The sequence below is a fragment of the Zootermopsis nevadensis genome, unplaced genomic scaffold (genome assembly GCF_977971745.1).
Source record: "Zootermopsis nevadensis isolate Lab colony 2312 unplaced genomic scaffold, Znev_1.0 Znev_ptg000032l, whole genome shotgun sequence".
Taxonomy (NCBI): Eukaryota; Metazoa; Arthropoda; class Insecta; order Blattodea; family Termopsidae; genus Zootermopsis; species Zootermopsis nevadensis.
The window spans coordinates 3,420,412-3,439,155 of NW_028259164.1; the positions used below are offsets into that span (position 1 = coordinate 3,420,412).

At 42.3% G+C, this 18,744-nt stretch overlaps 3 protein-coding genes across 9 annotated transcripts in view; 1 reads left to right on the forward strand and 2 right to left on the reverse strand.

Moving 5' to 3' along the window:
- LOC110836716 (ATP-dependent DNA helicase DDX11) overlaps window positions 1-2,738 on the reverse strand; it is a 12,248-nt gene extending 9,510 nt beyond the window's left edge. For 2 of the 4 annotated variants that reach the window (XM_087359727.1, XM_022078207.2), the window contains exons 1-4: window positions 2,460-2,738; window positions 1,902-2,042; window positions 1,249-1,509; window positions 807-1,001 (exon numbers count right to left, since the gene is read on the reverse strand). In XM_087359727.1, the coding sequence (XP_087215853.1) occupies window positions 807-1,001; window positions 1,249-1,509; window positions 1,902-2,042; window positions 2,460-2,474 (612 nt within the window). In that variant the 5' untranslated portion in view covers window positions 2,475-2,738. Of the gene's footprint in view, window positions 1-806; window positions 1,002-1,248; window positions 1,510-1,901; window positions 2,054-2,459 lie in introns of all 4 variants that reach the window. The other 2 variants (XM_087359728.1, XM_022078206.2) reach the window with 2 other exon arrangements.
- A 120-nt stretch (window positions 2,739-2,858) lies between these two features.
- On the forward strand, window positions 2,859-10,467 carry LOC110836715 (lysosomal alpha-glucosidase). 2 transcript variants are annotated; one of them, XM_022078203.2, is made up of 9 exons: window positions 2,859-2,940; window positions 3,091-3,245; window positions 3,668-3,795; window positions 4,313-4,463; window positions 4,843-5,863; window positions 6,279-6,536; window positions 6,789-7,123; window positions 7,384-7,843; window positions 8,400-10,467. In XM_022078203.2, exons 3-9 carry the CDS (start codon window positions 3,687-3,689, stop codon window positions 9,600-9,602), a joined length of 3,537 nt encoding a protein of 1,178 aa, XP_021933895.2. In that variant the 5' UTR covers window positions 2,859-2,940; window positions 3,091-3,245; window positions 3,668-3,686; the 3' UTR covers window positions 9,603-10,467. The 2 variants fall into 2 exon arrangements, with proteins under 2 accessions (XP_021933895.2, XP_021933896.2); XM_022078204.2 differs by having other exon boundaries at window positions 2,862-2,940; window positions 3,109-3,245.
- Window positions 10,144-18,744, reverse strand: part of LOC110836719 (retinol dehydrogenase 12) — a 31,111-nt gene continuing 22,510 nt past the window's right edge. Inside the window, exons 2-8 of one of the 3 annotated variants that reach the window (XM_087359754.1) lie at window positions 17,802-18,258; window positions 14,789-14,910; window positions 14,224-14,427; window positions 13,116-13,277; window positions 12,299-12,421; window positions 11,213-11,420; window positions 10,144-11,002 (exon numbers count right to left, since the gene is read on the reverse strand). In XM_087359754.1, coding sequence (XP_087215880.1) covers window positions 10,831-11,002; window positions 11,213-11,420; window positions 12,299-12,421; window positions 13,116-13,277; window positions 14,224-14,427; window positions 14,789-14,906 — 987 coding nt within the window. In that variant the 5' untranslated portion in view covers window positions 14,907-14,910; window positions 17,802-18,258 and the 3' untranslated portion in view covers window positions 10,144-10,830. Of the gene's footprint in view, window positions 11,003-11,212; window positions 11,421-12,298; window positions 12,422-13,115; window positions 13,278-14,223; window positions 14,428-14,788; window positions 14,911-16,204; window positions 17,139-17,801; window positions 18,259-18,744 lie in introns of those variants that run through there. The other 2 variants (XM_022078218.2, XM_022078219.2) reach the window with 2 other exon arrangements.

Consider the following 18,744-nt stretch of genomic DNA (forward strand, 5'->3'; position numbering starts at 1 on the left):
AATTACACAGGCTTCTGCTGCTGTATTTGTTATACAAGATGACTGAAAAATTTGTACCAATAACTAGTAAAGGGAATAGAGAACATCACATAATGAGGAACTCTTCACCTGCAGAAAGAAGTCTAATGCATTCCCCCCCACCCCGGAACAACCTCCCAGCTGTCTAACCATTCTGAGTGTTAATAGCGATATCCTTCGCCAGCGATAAACACTTACGACTCCATAACGTATGCTGCAAGGGGCATAAAGAGATACTCGAGTATGCGGAGGCAGAAGCGCTAAGCACGTTCATCCTCCCCAAACGACTGACACGAATGACAACAGCCGAGTTTTGGAAACTTCAGTACATCTACTGCCCTTGCAAGCCAATCAGCTTCAAAGAGTGTGCATAAAGTATTCAGTTACTTCAAGCGTGAAGCGTGGGTGAAACAGAAGTAAATTATATAATAAGAACTGTGACATTCTGAAGACTTGCGTCTCCAGTAAATGCTTCTGCGGACATGCTTTAATCTCTCAGAGACAGAGCTTGGTCTTAATGTCTAAATGGGATTTACCATCTATAAAAGACCCAAATGAGTAGGAACTAGTCACCTAAGATGGACGCAGACCAAATTCCCAAAACACAGCGTTCCGTTTGTAGAAATACGGACAATGGATAAAGTACAAACAAAGAAATCGATACTAACTATATAACAATTTCTTTAGCATGTATAAGCATTTCTCTGGCTACTGGCTAAACGGTTTAATTTGCACTGTAAACCACATAAAGAGATACAATTGACGACATACACACGACTCAACATTACCTTCACGCCCCTGTAATTCTCTTCTTCTTCTTCTTCTGGCTCTGGATCAGAGTCTTGTGTGTTGTCAGTATCACAGCATTCCTCCAGCAAGATGTCGGCATCGTTCTCCAGATCAGCGTCGGCTTCAGGCGGCTCATCGGCCACATCTCTCTGCTTCGTTGCCTGTGCAGAGTTCTCTGACCGCAGCTCCAATTTCTACGACATACGAAAACTTCAGTCATGTTAACAAACAAACGCGTAATAGCAAAAATATGCTCCGGCGACTTGTATGAAGATACATACAATATGATCACGCATGTTTAACCCTTTAAAGCGTTATCCAGTTGATCCCTGTAATGGAAACAGTTTGTATTTTGAGGCAAGAACTTACTTCATCTTCAAATGGTCGGTATATCTAAGCTTAGAAGTCTTACATAGCGTGCTTTGTATTAATCAGGGGCACCTTCTCTCTGCGCTTGCGCAACTGTTCCAATTTCTGATCGCTGCGCAGAATCTTGTCCAGTCGCTGCTGCAACTGGTACCGTTGCTGTGTCACTTGCACGTGCTGTGCCTGCTGGGTTAACCAATCAAAATCACCACCATCATCATTATTATTAGCCACTGCATCCAGCTGGGCGATGGCCGTTCTGAGCTGCCGTCGTATCCTGTCCTCGTGGTCCGATAACCAGCGCAGTGCACCACAAATTAGGCTCAGGGACTTGCCCTAGAATTGAACATTATTATTTACATCAATGAAAACATACCACACCACATTTAGTCTCTTTCATGTTAAATACAGGACAGCGGAACACACAATTCATTACGTGTGTTTCTTGACAATAATTTAGCAGTAATTGAATTGCACTCCCCATTATCAACTTTTTCTGACCTGTAAACATTTTTATAGGTAGGGGTTCCTCAGGATATGAAAAACTATTTTGGGGATTCCTCCATGGAAAAAAGGTTGGAAAACACTGAAGTAGAGTATGGATGCTGAGCAACATAACCTAATCTGCATTTTACCCTCTCTTTCAACATGTTAATATATCTCATAATACAAGCAAATATTTCAGAAAAGAAGTCTTACAAATTAATATGCAAATAAGAATACTTAACTGTTCCTGTGGGACTCTCAAAGATCCCTAACTTCCCCTCTTCCAGAGTTCTATAGAGGTGCTTCATAAAATCCAACTGAATTGAGTAAGGTGTGAAAGGGAAGGGAAATTCCTCTGGAGTAACCAGTTTCTCCTCAGACATCTGAAAGCAAACTACTCCAAGTTAAATTCCAGCAGCACTTACTCATGCATGCAGAACACATAACACCAAACATTCCCCTTAAAGTCAGAACACTAGATTTTACATACCCAAGTTACATAGTTAACACATGGAAAGGGATACACTTTGGATCACCAGCAGCTTTTGAGATTCATACTCTAAAAGAGTGAAAGATTAAACATCATCCAAAGAACTCATACCTACTTCATCCACTAAACTATTGGTTTCACTTTCAATTATATACAAAAATCTGTGTTTCTCAACGAACCCATCATCCAATCCAACAAAATTTCAATCCATGGCGAATATAAAGAAACACTGAAACGAACTAACATAAGAGTACAATGGTCATACTGAAACAAACGTAGTATCTCATAATATGCAAGTTTGAATTCTTACGTGTGGTTTATGCATGTACAAATAACAATTCCTGGCACCACTAGAATAAACTGCAACTAATCGTTTGAAGTCACAGCCTTAAAAACGACAGAAATTGACTGCTTTTAACTGTCAAATGTTTCAGTACAGTGCTCAATTACATTATGCATAATAACTGAAATTAAAGCACATACATATATCGTAACAAGACGCGGGAACAGTCTCCACACGTTACGACGGACTACGTAGAATACTTCCCGCTGATGTGGGATATTTTGTTGTCATATCTCCTTACGCAGCGCTGAATTCCCATCAGCTGCAAACGCCGTCATAAGTCATGTTTTACTGGGAAATACAAATGACTTGAAATTTTGGACAGACGACTATACAACCTTAGCATTATTAAAACTTGGGCCATTAATTGTCTTCTTTTGAGTTATAGCACAGCGAAATCTTGGAGGTGTTATCGACGTTTCCGTGAACGTATCGCCTTCATCTTCAGGTACGAATAAAACCATAGGTTAATTATAAAATAAATGAGTTTCACGAAACAGATTTCCTGTAACTCTCTGTTTCAAGGTGAAGTCACAATTAATTATAAATATCTTTGTTTGCTATTTCGCCTCATTTAATTTGGTATTACCCTGCATAGTACGTCGTTGTTTATCAGGAGAGATAACAACAGAGGAACTGATAAGAGATAAATTGGAGTGTCAGATGGAACGGAAGTGAGCAAACAGGGATTCACCAGGTGTACAAATCTGAACCCAAGACAACGTACACGTACCTCTACAACCAGGAACAAAGGTAAAGTCAGGGTAAACTTGAAAAATCTAGGAATCTTCATTCCGAATATGAAAGATGTGCTAAGCAGAGGGGAAAGTAATGAAATATTACGTCAGATAAATGAGTGGTGACAGGATTTTGAAACCGAAAGACATAAAACAGACCTTGGAATTGGTCAAAGGATATTCAGCCTGTTTAAGGGAGTTGTCATATACACAATATACAGACTACCAGTGTAATTAGACTTACACATCCAGTGATATGAAAAATAAATCATTTTATCTGTCCCTTGAAGAGATTAGTGTCAGAAATTAATTAACATCAAGGCCCAACAAGGTATGCAAACTCGAAAGTCACAAATCTGGAAAACATATGTGAGCCTAATCTACGTTCGAACGTTTATGTAAAGATTATACGCAGATCGTGGTGTTTTTTCACATTAGGTAACACAGCTGTGGCCGCATGAAGCTACAAAAAACTGTGTATATTCAGGAGGGACACGGGGAAGAACCCTCCTCCCACTATGAAGCCCCCCTGGACAAGGAGGAGCTGGTGCCGAGACCACAGCAGAGTAAGTAGGCCTACACGTTATGTATCAGAAAGTGAAAATCCGTAACAGTCCACGCAGGAGAACGGATTTTTCTCTTTGCCACCACATCTTGACCTCCTATTCAATGGGCATCAGGGACTGAGACGCTAACCTCCATCTAGTGCCCAGGTTAAGAACGAGTAGATCTGTTTCCACATCCCCACACACCATATGACATAGGTCATTGTAGCACCAACGTTACCCAAAGTTAGCATTGTATCTTAGGTCACTCTTGCACTGATGCAATCCCAAGCAATTGTTGTGCAGCAATGGCAACCCTTGGATCTCTTTGTTGCCTAAACATGAGATGGACAGACAGATATGGACCAGCCCATAAGGTGTTGTTTCCTGAAGGTAGATTTTGAAGAACATGTAACAGTCCAGGAGACCATAACCTAAAAGTTATCTTGGCGACTCACTGCCGTTGCCACGTTGAACTTTCAGGTTCTGCTACCAGGGTGTTAGTAAGTCAGATTCCTTTTCCTGTGCCTGTCTGCAGATTCCCTGTGCACTCCAATGCGAACTTGCTACACGTGCGTGATCCTGGTGCTGGCAGTGGTTGTTCCTGTCGTCACCTTCTTCGCTGTCTTCTCCAACAACCCTGAGTTCCAGCCAGAGCCATGGACATGCAATGTGAAGGCTGATCACAGGTAAACATTATAATTTGTGACATTTGTAAATCTTCAAAGTGAATCCTGAGGGTAGAACAACAGCATCTTATTGCTGTGAAACGCATCTGCACCACAGCACGACATTTTCTGAAAAGATATAATGCATATTCAGTTTATGTAAAAATATTTAGGTTATGTGGAAACAAAGTTAAGTAGCAATCATACATTATAAATCTACAGTAAGACAATCTAAAAATTAGTTACTTTAGACATAAGCCACATTTGTGACTAGTACATTTCAGTGTAATTGAAATGACAAGGTTCAGCGTCTTGACTACTATGCATAACGAGAAAAGTTTGATAATGAAGCAGTAATAAGAATAAACATCACTCCCACTATGTGATATATCTGGTGCAGGGTTCCATGTGCGACAGAAAAAACTGAGACAGCGTGTCTGCAAGCTAGCTGCTGCTGGAATGGCATCGACCTAGCATGCTTCCATTCGATTCCCTCCCAGTACAGCTACAGCGTCAAGGACTGGAAGAACAACAAGTGGGCAGTCAATGAATTGGAGACAGCGAACCTGAGTCTCACAAGCCGGATGGAGACTTCACCTTATGGCAGACCTGTAGAGCGGCTACTCCATACCCTTGTGGTAGCCACCTCAGCAGACCACCTCCGGTTGTACATCTACAGTGAGACAGACAAACCAGAAGACACAGAAGGAATCCCACTGAACTCATCGAGATTCAGAGCAGAAGTATATGGTCCAGAATATTACTCATTGCAAATATATCGCCAAGAGGATAGCAGCTCACTCCTCTTTAGTACCTCCCGAGGTCCTGTGATTGCCAGTGAAAATTACTGGGAGCTGTCACTGCAGTTCCCAAAGGAAGCTGCTCTGTTTGGGTTGGGAGGCGTACGACTTTCTTCAAAACCCAAACTCCTATACAGCAGTGGGCACAGACTCAGTGCCAACCCTTTCATCATAGTCGTCGAAACTGATGGAAGTGCCTACGGAATCCTATTTAACAGCACGGGACCGCTAGAGTTCCAGCTGTTGGAAAACTCTAATCTTCTGATAGTGAAATCTCTTTCCACGGTGAGGTGGGATTTTAGTGTCTTCGCAGGTCCTACTCCTGCAGATGTGATGCACCAGTACACCTCAGCTGATGGACTACACCCTGTGTTGCCGCCTTCCTGGGTGCTAGGACTGCATATCTGCAGGGACACGGCAAAGGACAATGAAACTCTCGCTGCAGAAGATGCTCTGTATTTCATAAAGGAGGCCATGGCAACTGGGTTACCATATGAGTCAGACTGCCTGCAAGAAGGTCTTCTGTATCAGATGAGTTTCACGATACCAGAGAGCATGGAACATGTCATCGAGGAGATTCAAAGGATGCAACGGAGAATTTTATTATCTCTTCCTCCTCACGTGAGTAACAGATAACATTCACAGAAAGGGGGAGGAACTTTAACCAGAAGGGAATGTATTAATAAATTGTAGCAAACGCCCCAGTATGAAATTTAATAAAAATCCATTAGCAGTTCCTTGATTTGTGAAATATTGACAAAAACACAGAGAAGATTAATTTTTTAAGTTTTGTTGTGAATGTGTCTAAAATAAAAAATTTGTAATCATGAGATTTATACCACATTTTAAAATACAAGACATTATTAAAGCATGATGATACAATATAACTTTGAGCCTGGTTAACCAATACTTCTGGTACTTTAACCATGGTAGCAAATAAATATTTTATACTTGCCAAGTAATAGATACAAATAGATTCAGCATTTATTGATCATATTTTAAAGACAATTTCTGCATTCCTGCATCATATTTTCAGGTAAATTCATCCCTGGTGACAATTGACGAGCTGTTCGTATTGACCGAGGATCAGCAGGTGCTTTCACAAGAGTATCACAGCCTGAATGTTTCTTACCCAGACTTCTTCAATGAGGTAACAGGAACATGGTTTAGAGAAAACCTGAACAATCTGATGACAGGAAGAGAAGATGTTGTGGGAGGTTTCGTGCTGCAGGACAATTGGCCCGCCGTCAACACCACGGAGGATAAGACAGAGAACATGGTGTATGTGCCAGAGGTTAGTTTGATTTCAGCGAGTAACAATAACGGCTTCTGAAGACAATGGCAGTTGACTAAAAGGTGGAATGAAACTTACGCTTTTGGTGCTCTACCCAGGTCAGGAAATTTTGTTGATTAGTGACGAACCTAGATTCACAAGCAAATCACTAAGCCTACAGCATAAGAGCAAAATGCTGATATACTCTCCAGTATTACACGTAATGATCATTGTGCCATCGGGTATTACATTTAGATTCTTTACACCGTGCAGGGCACATTGTCACGCGGAACACTGTGGTGGGAGGTCCGCCACGGAAGCACACCCCATTACAAGCTGCACAACAAATACAGCCTGCAGAATGCCAAATCGGTTGCATCCAGTCTGCAGCTAGAGAAACATCTAGTGCTAACTGCAGCCACATACACAGGGAGCGGCACTGTGGGCGGAAGCCACGCACACACGCAAGCCGATGTGGCATGCACGTGGAGTAACATGAAGGATGCTCTGGAGATGGCACTGGGTCAAGGATTAGCAGGAATCCCACTGGCAGGCGGGGGTTCTGTCTGTGGCACGACGGGTAGCTACGACGACGAGCTCTGTATCAGGTTGGTTGAATAATCACAAACACATACCAGCAAGGTTCACAGATGGGCAAAACTGGTTTATCCCCCAAGATCTGATTAATTCATTCCAGCTCACCTTAGTGACTCATTCATTTCACTCAGATTCTCAACCTGCAGAGGACCTGCGCCTTCTGTGGCTTGCACATATTTTTTGTGTGACGAAAAGTAGTTAAAAACAAGACTTCATATATCACATTACAAAGTAAAATAAACTACACGTACTGTTCTTCATTTGTCCGCAGATGGTATCTCATGAGTTCCATGCTTCCTTTAATGCGCGTATCATCTGAGATGCCTCTACGAGACCCAGTGAACCTCAAATTTGGGTATGCTCGTGAGGCCGTAAAGAGGGCCCTGGCCTTGAGGTACTCGCTGCTGGCATACTTTTACTCCCTCTTCCATAACGCAAGCAGCGAAGGGGTTCCGATCGCAAGACCCATGTTTTTTGATTTCCCAAGTGACAATAAGACATGGACAGAAAATGAGCAATTCATGGTTGGCCCAGCACTTCTGGTTCGTCCTGCCTTTTACAAGAATGCAGTTTCAGTGCCTGTGTACCTTCCAAATGAGAACACAACTTGGTACCATTTTGGAGGGGGTCATAAAGTGAACAATGGCACAGGGGAGGTAACAGTCGGTGTCACGAGCCTAGACAAGGAGTTGGTGCTTCTGCTAAGAGGTGGCTTCATTGTGCCAGTGCAGGTGAGATGCTTAACCTACGGCAGTTCATTTTGCACAGTTGATTTAGTGTTTACTGGACAATCATGCAGACTGAAGATATTTATTGAGTTGAGTCTATTTAATGATGCTGCAACAGTTGCAGATGTTATTTAGTGCTGAATAGTTTGAGATGAAATGAGTATTCTAAAGTCCAATCTATCTTAATTCTGGCTTTTTCTACAAGTGAGGCATTTAGTGATCACAAATGAGGGCATGGAAAACCATGACAGAGTAAGTGACTTGTGCATGGTGTTAGTATCTTTACTTAGTTTAAAGCAATATTTTTAAATTCTCATACATACATTTACCTGCAGATATCGTTTAGTTCCAAATGAGACACATGGATGACAAGATTATGGTAACAACATGGCATTCATCTGAAGGGGCTGTGGTGGCCAGAATTAACCACTGCCAGAAGTCATATACCATATCCACTAATTTTGTCTTGCACTGGTGTTGGCCAGAAGCTTTGAGCTGGAAGTGCCATATCATTGGCATATTAGGAGATGCTTGTAATATACCTGTTGTACTGTTACAGAAAGCGAAGCCAACCGTCAGTGAAACTCTCTCAGGCCCTTACAACTTAGTTGTCGGTCTTAAATGCAATGAAAATGGCACATGTAGTGCATTCGGTGATCTTACGGTGGATTCCAACATCAAATTCACCTTCAGTGCCACTGAACGTGAACTGAGCTTCCAGAGTGTGTGTGTCAACACAACCTCCTCTTCTACCCTGGAGAATATATCAGTATATGGACTTAACATGACAGCATGTCTGAATGTCAGCAGTAGCTTCAACACTGGAGCAAGCTGCGCTGTCGCAGAAGGAAACCAAATTCTGGAAATCACGGATTTACAGCTTGATCTGTGCAGTAAAGGGGACGGTCAAATACACTGGGAAGTTACTGACATTCCACAATCAACAACAACAATAAAACCTGAAACATCAACAATCAATCCTGAAACAACAACCAAGATTGAAACAACTGAACCTGAAACAACTGAACCTGAAACAACTGAGTCCGGAACAACTGAACCCGAAACAACGGAACCTAAAACAACTGAGCCCAAAACAACTGAACCCAAAACAACTGAACCTGAAACAACTGAGCCCGAAACAACTGAACCCGAAACAACGGAACCTAAAACAACTGAGCCCAAAACAACTGAACCCGAAACAACTGAACCTGAAACAACTGAGCCCGAAACAACTGAACCCGAAACAACGGAACCTAAAACAACTGAGCCCAAAACAACTGAACCCGAAACAACTGAACCTGAAACAACTGAACCTGAAACAACTGAGTCCGGAACAACTGAACCCGAAACAACGGAACCTAAAACAACTGAGCCCAAAACAACTGAACCCGAAACAACTGAACCTGAAACAACTGAGCCCAAAACAACTGAACCTGAAACAACTGAGCCCGAAACAACTGAACCCGAAACAACGGAACCTAAAACAACTGAGCCCAAAACAACTGAACCCGAAACAACTGAACCTGAAACAACTGAGCCCGAAACAACTGAACCCGAAACAACGGAACCTAAAACAACTGAGCCCAAAACAACTGAACCCGAAACAACTGAACCTGAAACAACTGAGCCCAAAACAACTGAACCTGAAACAACTGAACCTGAAACAACTGAGCCCGAAACAACTGAACCCGAAACAACGGAACCTAAAACAACTGAGCCCAAAACAACTGAACCCGAAACAACTGAACCTGAAACAACTTAGCCCGAAACAACTGAACCCGAAACAACGGAACCTAAAACAACTGAGCCCAAAACAACTGAACCCGAAACAACTGAACCTGAAACAACTGAACCTGAAACAACTGAGTCCGGAACAACTGAACCCGAAACAACGGAACCTAAAACAACTGAGCCCAAAACAACTGAACCCAAAACAACTGAACCTGAAACAACTGAGCCCGGAACAACTGAACCCGAAACAACGGAACCTAAAACAACTGAGCCCAAAACAACTGAACCCGAAACAACTGAACCTGAAACAACTGAGCCCAAAACAACTGAACCTGAAACAACTGAGCCCAAAACAACTGAACCTGAAACAACTGAAACCGAAACAACAAATTAAACTAATATTTAAACACAATCAACAGCTGAACTACAGCAGCAGCAACTGTGCAATCATCACTGAGTAAGTCAAATGTAAATTAAGTAGGAATGTAAATTTCTGAGTAGATCATTGTTTGTCTGGTGAATTCAACTGAAGTATTTAATCACATAATGGTTATAGAACATAAATCACTGTGAAATCTTGGTGATTTTATTAAGCTCATACCTGACGCATGTCACACTTTCCAGCTCTTAATCCAGATGATGGATTTGAAGAAAATGTGGTATCAGAAACCTTTACTAAGCGCTACAAAGTTAAATTTTTTTGTGCATGCACTCACTTGAAAACATCTAAATGGATATTGTTATGTGTCTTATTAAATGTACATCATCTTCATTCGCCTTCCTTAGGTCTAGAGGCTTGTCACAGTCTCATGTACAGTCTTCTCAAAGATCATCATCAATTTGCTTGGTATGTGTTGCCATTACCACAGTAGAATAAAACAGCTTGTGAAGAAATATATTGTCTCTACTCTGTGTTTGGTCATTTCATCTCTCCAACTAGAATTTTAAATGTGTGGTGTTCTGTGAAAAAAGAAAAGTGCACGTTTGTTTAATCTAGTGATATAAATATTGATATTATTAGCGACCAGGCATCAAAATATGAGGGCTATAACTTGATTGTCATTTTTGGAAATTACATCCATCATGAGTAGTTTCAAAACAACCAAGACAAATTTGTTGAAACCTTAAAATGCATCATTCCACTGGAAGTTCTTTTCACACTTTTAAGAATATTGTGGCCTGGTGTGTTTAGAGCACAAGGTCTTGTCTTTCAACACCCTACAAAAACGTAACACCACTTGTTTCAAAATACTGAGTCTTCAGAGTTGCCTTGACCCTTTGGAATCTTCGCACAGTATCCTGGAAGTTGTATCCCACGCAGTGAAGGGATCCCAGGACCGCATTCCCACCAGTCTGGCACTCTTGTCCCACAGATCTACTGCCAGCTTCGTGTTGAAAGCTAAGGGATTTGGTCGGCCCTTCTTGCAGTCCCTGTCACAAGTTTTGAAGACACAATATTTGTGGTAAAAAGATAAAACTTACAAAACATAGAATTTATTTTGAAACTGTTTGTGTATCCATTTTGTGTTTAAAAAGTACTGCTGTAACTCAAAAACAGACTGAAACACAGAGATGTAAAAATGGGAAACAGAAAAGGATAGCTTGCATCTCATTACTGTCAGTTATTACCAGAATACATACCTGTAGTAGAGTCCAGTCTCGCCCCCCGCCTCCTCTGACACAGCACAGTGGATCGTAGTTTGCGCACCCTGCCGTGGTGTCTTGATAAAATATATAAGGACATTTTCAAACAACCACTGTGCACCTGAGAAGAACGAGTCATTCGCGTAGCGTGCGGCCTCGGTAGCAACGACTCCGGGATGGACCGCATATGTGGTGACGCCCAGCCCTGAGCACAACGGCAAGGGCTTGGTAATTTTCCCCCACAATGGCAGTTTGAGCCACTGACACTCCGAATAACGCCTTATGGGCTCATCCATGTCTGTCTGTCTTTCTATATGTCTGACTGCGGTGTCTTTCCTGGGAACTAGGGAACCCGAATGACCAAAGGCCATTGATGGAGCACAATATTGCAACAATTTAAATGCAATCATTCTTTTGGCACACTGCTGTAGCCATGAGAACTTCGTTCACTGCTTGAATGTATTGCTCAAAAGTGTGAACCAGGTCATTCTTGGCTCACAACGTTGCAAAAATAACCTCATATCACATTATTGCAACAAAGGCATTTGGCACAACTTTTACCTTTGATGTTGGATGATGAACACCTTCAAAGACTAAGCATTTTCAATGTTGTTGATTTACCGATTGAGCAATAATTCAGTGTCTGAATGCCTCATTGACTTATTAAGAGATCTGATTGTTTGGATAACTCACACATTAACAGACCGACTGAATTACCAACCAAACAACCAATTAGTTACTGGGTAAGAAGAAAGTGGTAGAAACATGGCATGAGCCAAGAGATTGCATCTCAAAAACAAAATAAATAAATAAATAAATAAATTGCAATCTTGCGGTATTCGGAGTGTCAGTTAAACAAATTTCCCTTTCAAAGCTCAGTGGTAACTATACATATCGCCTGCTTTCATATTAAATGATTTTGTATTTTACTTTATATTTATGGGTTTTGTATGGTTCTCAGAGCAAATTGTTATTATTTCCTTAAACAGCAACTTTGCAAAAGAGATGTGCTGTGTTTTTGTTAAAACAGAAACTGCATTTCTAAATATTATTATAATTATGGAGTTCAATACTGTTTATTACCTTTGAGCCTCCTGGCAAGCTCCACACTGAATAGTATGTTGGCCAGCTTCGATTCAGAATACGCATCAAAGGCACTGTACGGCCTTCTCTCCCAGTGCAGGTCGTTCAGACAGATGCCTTCAGCTGGACAGAACCACAACGTCAGCATATCTACTTACAAGTATGCACTTTCTATACATTTTTTCAAATAAATTATTTGTGAATAAGATAACTCTCTTTTCCTTCCTTTAAGAATATAAACACAGTCCTGGAACCAAGCAGACACATCAAAGAGTGTACACAATTTGTGCTGACTTACTCAAGTGTGAATTATTTACACTGAGAGTGCATATCACTAAGGAAATTTTGACATGATATTTTATTCTAAACTGATGATAATAACAATTAACCTAATTCGAGACTGCGCAACCAGCAGGGGAATAGTCACTAAGGGTCTGTTCAGATGGAAAAATGAAACCACATATCAAGTGCCAGGGTTCAGCGTCGTGCAGATTCCTTTAACTACGCAGGATACGTGTGGATTTCCTGCATATGAATTCATCTTTTATTAAATCACATGTATGTGTTATTTCACTAGGTGTCATACAAATTGTTACGTACAATAGCAAAGTGCGTACATCGTCATGCCATGTTGCATCATGTGTCCTCAAGGACGACATCTCATTAGATACACACTAACCCTGACAGTCATCTTCTTTATCACTGTTTGTTAAAGATGACCAAATTAGCGGCCACTTATTTCACTTAGTACTACATGAACCCTAACCTAACCTTGTAAAGCAGAGGTCAACTGTGTGAGGTCGCGATGGATACAGACCTAAACAGTTCTTGTAAGAGGAGACAGTGATGATCCTGGCAGGTGCCGAACGAATAATGCGGGGTAACAGAAGACAAGTGAACAGGAAGTGACCCAGATGGTTCACGCCAATATGCATCTCAAAGCCATTCTCTGTGTAAGCCTTCGGATAGTAGCACACGCCTGTGAAACAAATCTTGCGGCTGATCACCTCGAATTTGATGAATTCATATAAAACATGAATGAAAAGTGAACTCCATTTTTACAAAAATATTTTCCTTGCAATTCTTAACAAATCTTTGACTTCTATGGCTATTTGCATATCTGTTGTTGTAAAAACAATTAACAGTTTAATTATTACACCATGTAATTATAAGTGTTAAGACAGCAGACATGTTTAAAACTATAAGAGCCAACTGCACTTCACGCCTGAAATTACTTCCCTATTACGTATTAATTTTATTTATTTAATGCAAGTAGTGTATAAAATCAAATCTAAATAAATTTTAAAACCTCTCTCCTTCTCAGTCCCCAAAAATTAACCACTGCCTGAAAGAGCAAACCCAATATTTCTGCATGGGGAGGCAAATGCAAATTTGTACCCAGTTTTCAAGAGCTTGGTTACCGAATGGGATCTCAATGATTTTACAACTGCGTACATGAAACATTTATCGCATCACTTACCCTGTATATCGTGCTGAGACTCAAGCAATCAGGAACAGAAAATATGTTTAGAATGATGGCTTCCTAATTAGGAGAAGTCAAAATGTTGATTACATGTGTTTTGCGCTACTCCATTTTCCTCCACAAACCACACACAGAAATATTCTCCAATAAACTTGAAAGAAACAGAGAATATGTGAAGGAGATCATAGTGAGATATGAGGTTCTGAAGGCTTTGAACATACTGGTTGTGCGTCAGGGTTCAACCCTGAAGATGGAGGCGATGCATTCCTCCGAAACATCAGAAACCACACACAAGACTACACGGCTCACAAATATGAAACCACAACTTACAATGGAGTAGATTACGCAGACAATTTCTGGACCACCATGTCAGAAAGACGTAATGACCAGACCAAAACCAAGGCGGTGGTGCGACGGGAGTCAGAATATGAGGGCCACATACCGGCATTGTTGACAAGTATGTTGACGGAGTGCTCGGTCTGCAGAAGGTGCTGGGCGCACTGCCTCACCGAGGCCAGTGAGGACAGGTCAAGCCGGGCCACCACCACGTGACCAGCGTCCTTCACTTCGCTCGTGTCACGTCGGATGTCGTCTGCAGCTCGTTCGGCCTTCTTCAGGTCCCGACATGCGATGACGACGCGAGCACCTGCCATTGGAGACCGAAAGCAAGCTGAAGAAACAGTCAGTCATTCTACTGTTTACATAGCTGGCCAGCAATGCACGTGAGAGATAACCTTTTTTCGTGAAACCCGGAAGAACTTCAACAATAATTACAGGAGCCTATAGTAAGTGCGATCTTAAGGGGTGAGAACAGCGTAGAAGCCATGCCTTGACAGATGTTACAAAAATATTCTACTTCCATGCAGGAAATTATTTAAATACTGCCCCATCTTAAGCGTCGAATGATCGGAGAGAGACGAGGAAACCGCCAGTTTTTGTAGTCGGGCACCTACAGCACTCAGCACGTCAGAATGGCTATGAGGTGCATCGCGTCCCGCCCTCCTTACCTCTCCGCACAAAGTCCAGTGCCGTCTCCTTGCCGATGCCGCAGTTGGCACCTGTGATGACGGCCACCTTGCCGTCCAACCGTGCGTCACTGTCACTGCGTCTGCTGGAGAACCACATCCCGCTGCAACAGACGACAGGCACAAGCTCCATCTCAAGTCAGAACTCTTTCAATGCACACATTTACAACTTAACCAAACCTAACCTAACCTAACTGAACATAACCTAACCCAACCTAACATAACCTAACTGAACATAACCTAACCTAACCCAACATAACCTAACCTAACATAACCTAACCTAACATAACCTAACCTAACTGAACATAACCTAACCTAACCCAACATAACCTAACCTAACATAACCTAACCTAACATAACCTAACCTAACATAACCTAACCTAACTGAACCTAACCTAACATAACATAACCTATTCCAACTTAACTTGATCTAACTAATCCTCGGACTTATACGCACTGCTGCAAATCACGATGGATATAATAAGACGTTCGTGAGTTATTTGCACAAAACTCATGACATTAGCTCAAAGTGACAAGGTCGTATGTCTGTCTGTCTGTCTGTCGTCTCCAAAACTACTGGACGGATCTCAATGAAACTTGGTACTGCGGTTATACCAAACACAGACTGATAGTAGGCCTATATTAGTATCTAGTGCCAAAATTAAGAATGAATACCTTCCCCCCCCCCCTCAAGCGCCCAGATGGTAAAGAATAAGGACTACGGTAAATCTAAACGTGAACCCGATTTGTTGCCTCACTATCGACCACAACCCCTCATATTTCAAAACGATTCATAAATAATTTACTAAGCACTCTTACGCAATAAGAGACAAATTTGTGTTTCGTAAAATAAAATTATTTTTAATGAAGATTTCTTTCAAGACTAAACTGCATATTTATTTTTTTAAAAAAATATATAAATTCCTTACGGTTACAATGTTCCAAACGTTTAAGTTATGTCTCAATCGGGCGGGTATCTGCGAGGTTCAAATCCAAACCGGAAGCATCACCGTCAACGACGTTTCTGTCGACTTCCTATTCATACCAGCAGCACCAGGTCAACGTCCATGACAGTTTCCTTCCCGATGCTTTCCTTTTACCCTCATATATTAATAATTATGTTCTCGTCTCATTCGATAACATTCATGATTTAGGTGAGATTTCAGGTTCTCATGGCAGCGAGTATGAAGATGACTGTCTTGTGAGGTGGGCGTCGTGCAGTCAACGACGTTTCAGAGGCGCTTACTGCCAGGGACAGTAACCGCCTCTGAAACGTCAGTAAATTTGTACGAGACTACGCGGTGCGACGTGCCAGAAGATACCTTCGTCTCTAATTTGTCAACCGCCCGCAGATACGAGACGGCAAGCGTCGGGCTTCGTCAGCTGAACGGCACCTACCTGGAAGTCTGTCTGCCGGTCGCCTTCAAAATGCACGTGCCTTCTGCCGGAGAGTTGCACACGCTAGTAAGAATCTCTAGCAGCACGCGACGAGAGCAAGTTGCCTAGAAAGCTGTTTGTTCAGCCGTTAGATAACGCACCACGGAAGTTATTCCTAGGAAACAAACTTCATCGCTTCGATCGGAGAAAGCACGAGTGATTCAGTGACCTCGTGGATGCTGGTTTCGTCATAGATCTGAGCGACCCGTTGATCACAAAAGAAAGTCGCTGAGATAACCGGGCATAATACGTAATAGATATTTTTAAAAACCTCTTAGAGAAGTAGGTTAGCAAAAGCTTTCAAATGGTCCAGCCACAATCTCTCTTCCTCAACAGTTCCTTCGCAGTCCGGACCTGCGCTCTTCGTGACTTTTATCTTCAGAACTAGGACTAAACGTCCTGTACATCATTTGATAACGCTGTATCAACTTTAGGTATCACGGTTATTGACGAAAACCGAAATAATAGAATAAAATAGATTCAGGGGCTGCTCGTAATTTCTGTTACTTTGTGGCTATTTTCCGTGCAAGACGGGGTCATCTGCAATTCTTCGCCAAAGAATTAAAGATCACGGAGGCGTGTCAGAAGGTCGGAGTTCAAGGGGAGTCTTCTTTGTGTTAGTACATGCGTACCTGATTTTGTTTCCTGTTGGGAGTGTACAGCCTTTTAAACCACTGCACGTGCTCCTAATGCTCTTACACTGCAAAATGCATAGGAGACATGAATACAACGAAGACAAAACGATCATCTGCATGCAAGAGCGATTTATAACGTCAGAAGGGCATCTAGATAACATACAAGAACTCAATCCGTACCGCAAAGAAAACACAACACTTCAACATTAACTAACCAACTAGATGGCTTACCGAACCCGAAGGTTCATCACCGAATTAACCAAAGCCCTCCACCGGACCCTGTCCTGGGCCAACAAAATCCAGTCTCCTTCAACTCCTATCTCCCACAGATCCCGCCTGAGATTATCCTCCCATCTACGTCTAGGTCTCCCCAGAGGTCTCTTCCCCTCAGGCTTCCCAAATAGTGGACCCAACCAACCAGATGGCTTAGTGAACCCGAAGGTTCATCACCGAATTAATCAAAGCCCTCCACCGGACCCTGTCCTGGGCCAACAAAATCCACTCTCCTTCAACTCCTATCTCCCATAGATCCCGCCTGAGATTATCGTCCCATCTACGTCTAGGTCTCCCCAGAGGTCTTTTCCCCCTCAGGCTTCCCAAATACTGGACCCAACCAACCAGATGGCATACCGAACCCGAAGGTTCATCACCGAATTAACCAAAGCCCTCCACCGGTCCCTGTCCTGGGCCAACAAAATCCAGTCTCCTTCAACTCCTATCTCCCATAGATTCGGCCCCCCATTTAAACCCATAAACTGTTTTTGCCCATCGTTATGCCACCGGTCAACCCTCTCGCCAGGACGGGAGTCGCACTCCTTACCTTTCAATCAAACACCATTTGCTATGCTACCAACGTAATTGCACAAATTTTAGAGATGCGATGTCCGAACCAGAACCAGCTCCTTGGCACTTGTCTTACTCACCCCAGCTGCAGATTACCACGAAGAATATCCACATTAGGGCCACGATCGACTCAGGCTCCACCTGCAACGACTGCCCCGAGACAATAATCTCGCACCTTTTATGGAATCTCTAAGGACGCTCTGGAATTAGCGCTTCTCATTGGCCGAATTCCATGCCCTTGTACGGAGGACACGCGTATTCCTTGTTCAACCTCGCACTATGACCCTTTGAACGCCGATGCACTCGGCTGCAGTGATCTTTGGTAGTGCATCGTCGCTCCACACCGGATGTGGGACGACTACGATTAATGTTATCAGTGTTAATAACATGGTGAAACCATACATATCGACTTTTAGTTCGATATAAACTTTGTTGCATCTGTTGTACTCCTCCCCTCAGGCAAGGCTTCAAACACGGACGTCAGAAGTTACAATGCGCAGATACGAAACAGATCCTTGCATCCCACAGACAAAGGACCTTCAAAAGAACAAAAGCACAGAACTCATTATGACATCTCATCAAAGGAGAAAAATACTGTCTCGACAACAAACTGCTGGAAAAATGCGTCGTGTACTGTACGCAGAAGTGGTACACTTACCAACAAAATTCAGGGTTATGGTATATATATTTACCACTGCTTTAAAGCATAATGCAACTTTGTTTTTCTTGCAAGATTTCAGATTTACGAGAGATAATAAAATGCTTTAAGACGGTGATCATCTAGGTTATTCCACCGTATAGCATTCTGACTACAAGCCAACCATTCGACTAAATATACTGCCTCCATCTTCAGGGCTAAAGTTCTACTCGCCCTGATTGTCTCGTGAATTTTCGAATACGACTTTATCGCGGTCAGGAGACAGAAGGGCGGTCCTTGTCTGGGCTTCAAATGTTCTTCGTTGATTGATAACTCATACAGATCGAATGTGTAAACAATCATAACGAGTCCCTGGATCAACTGCG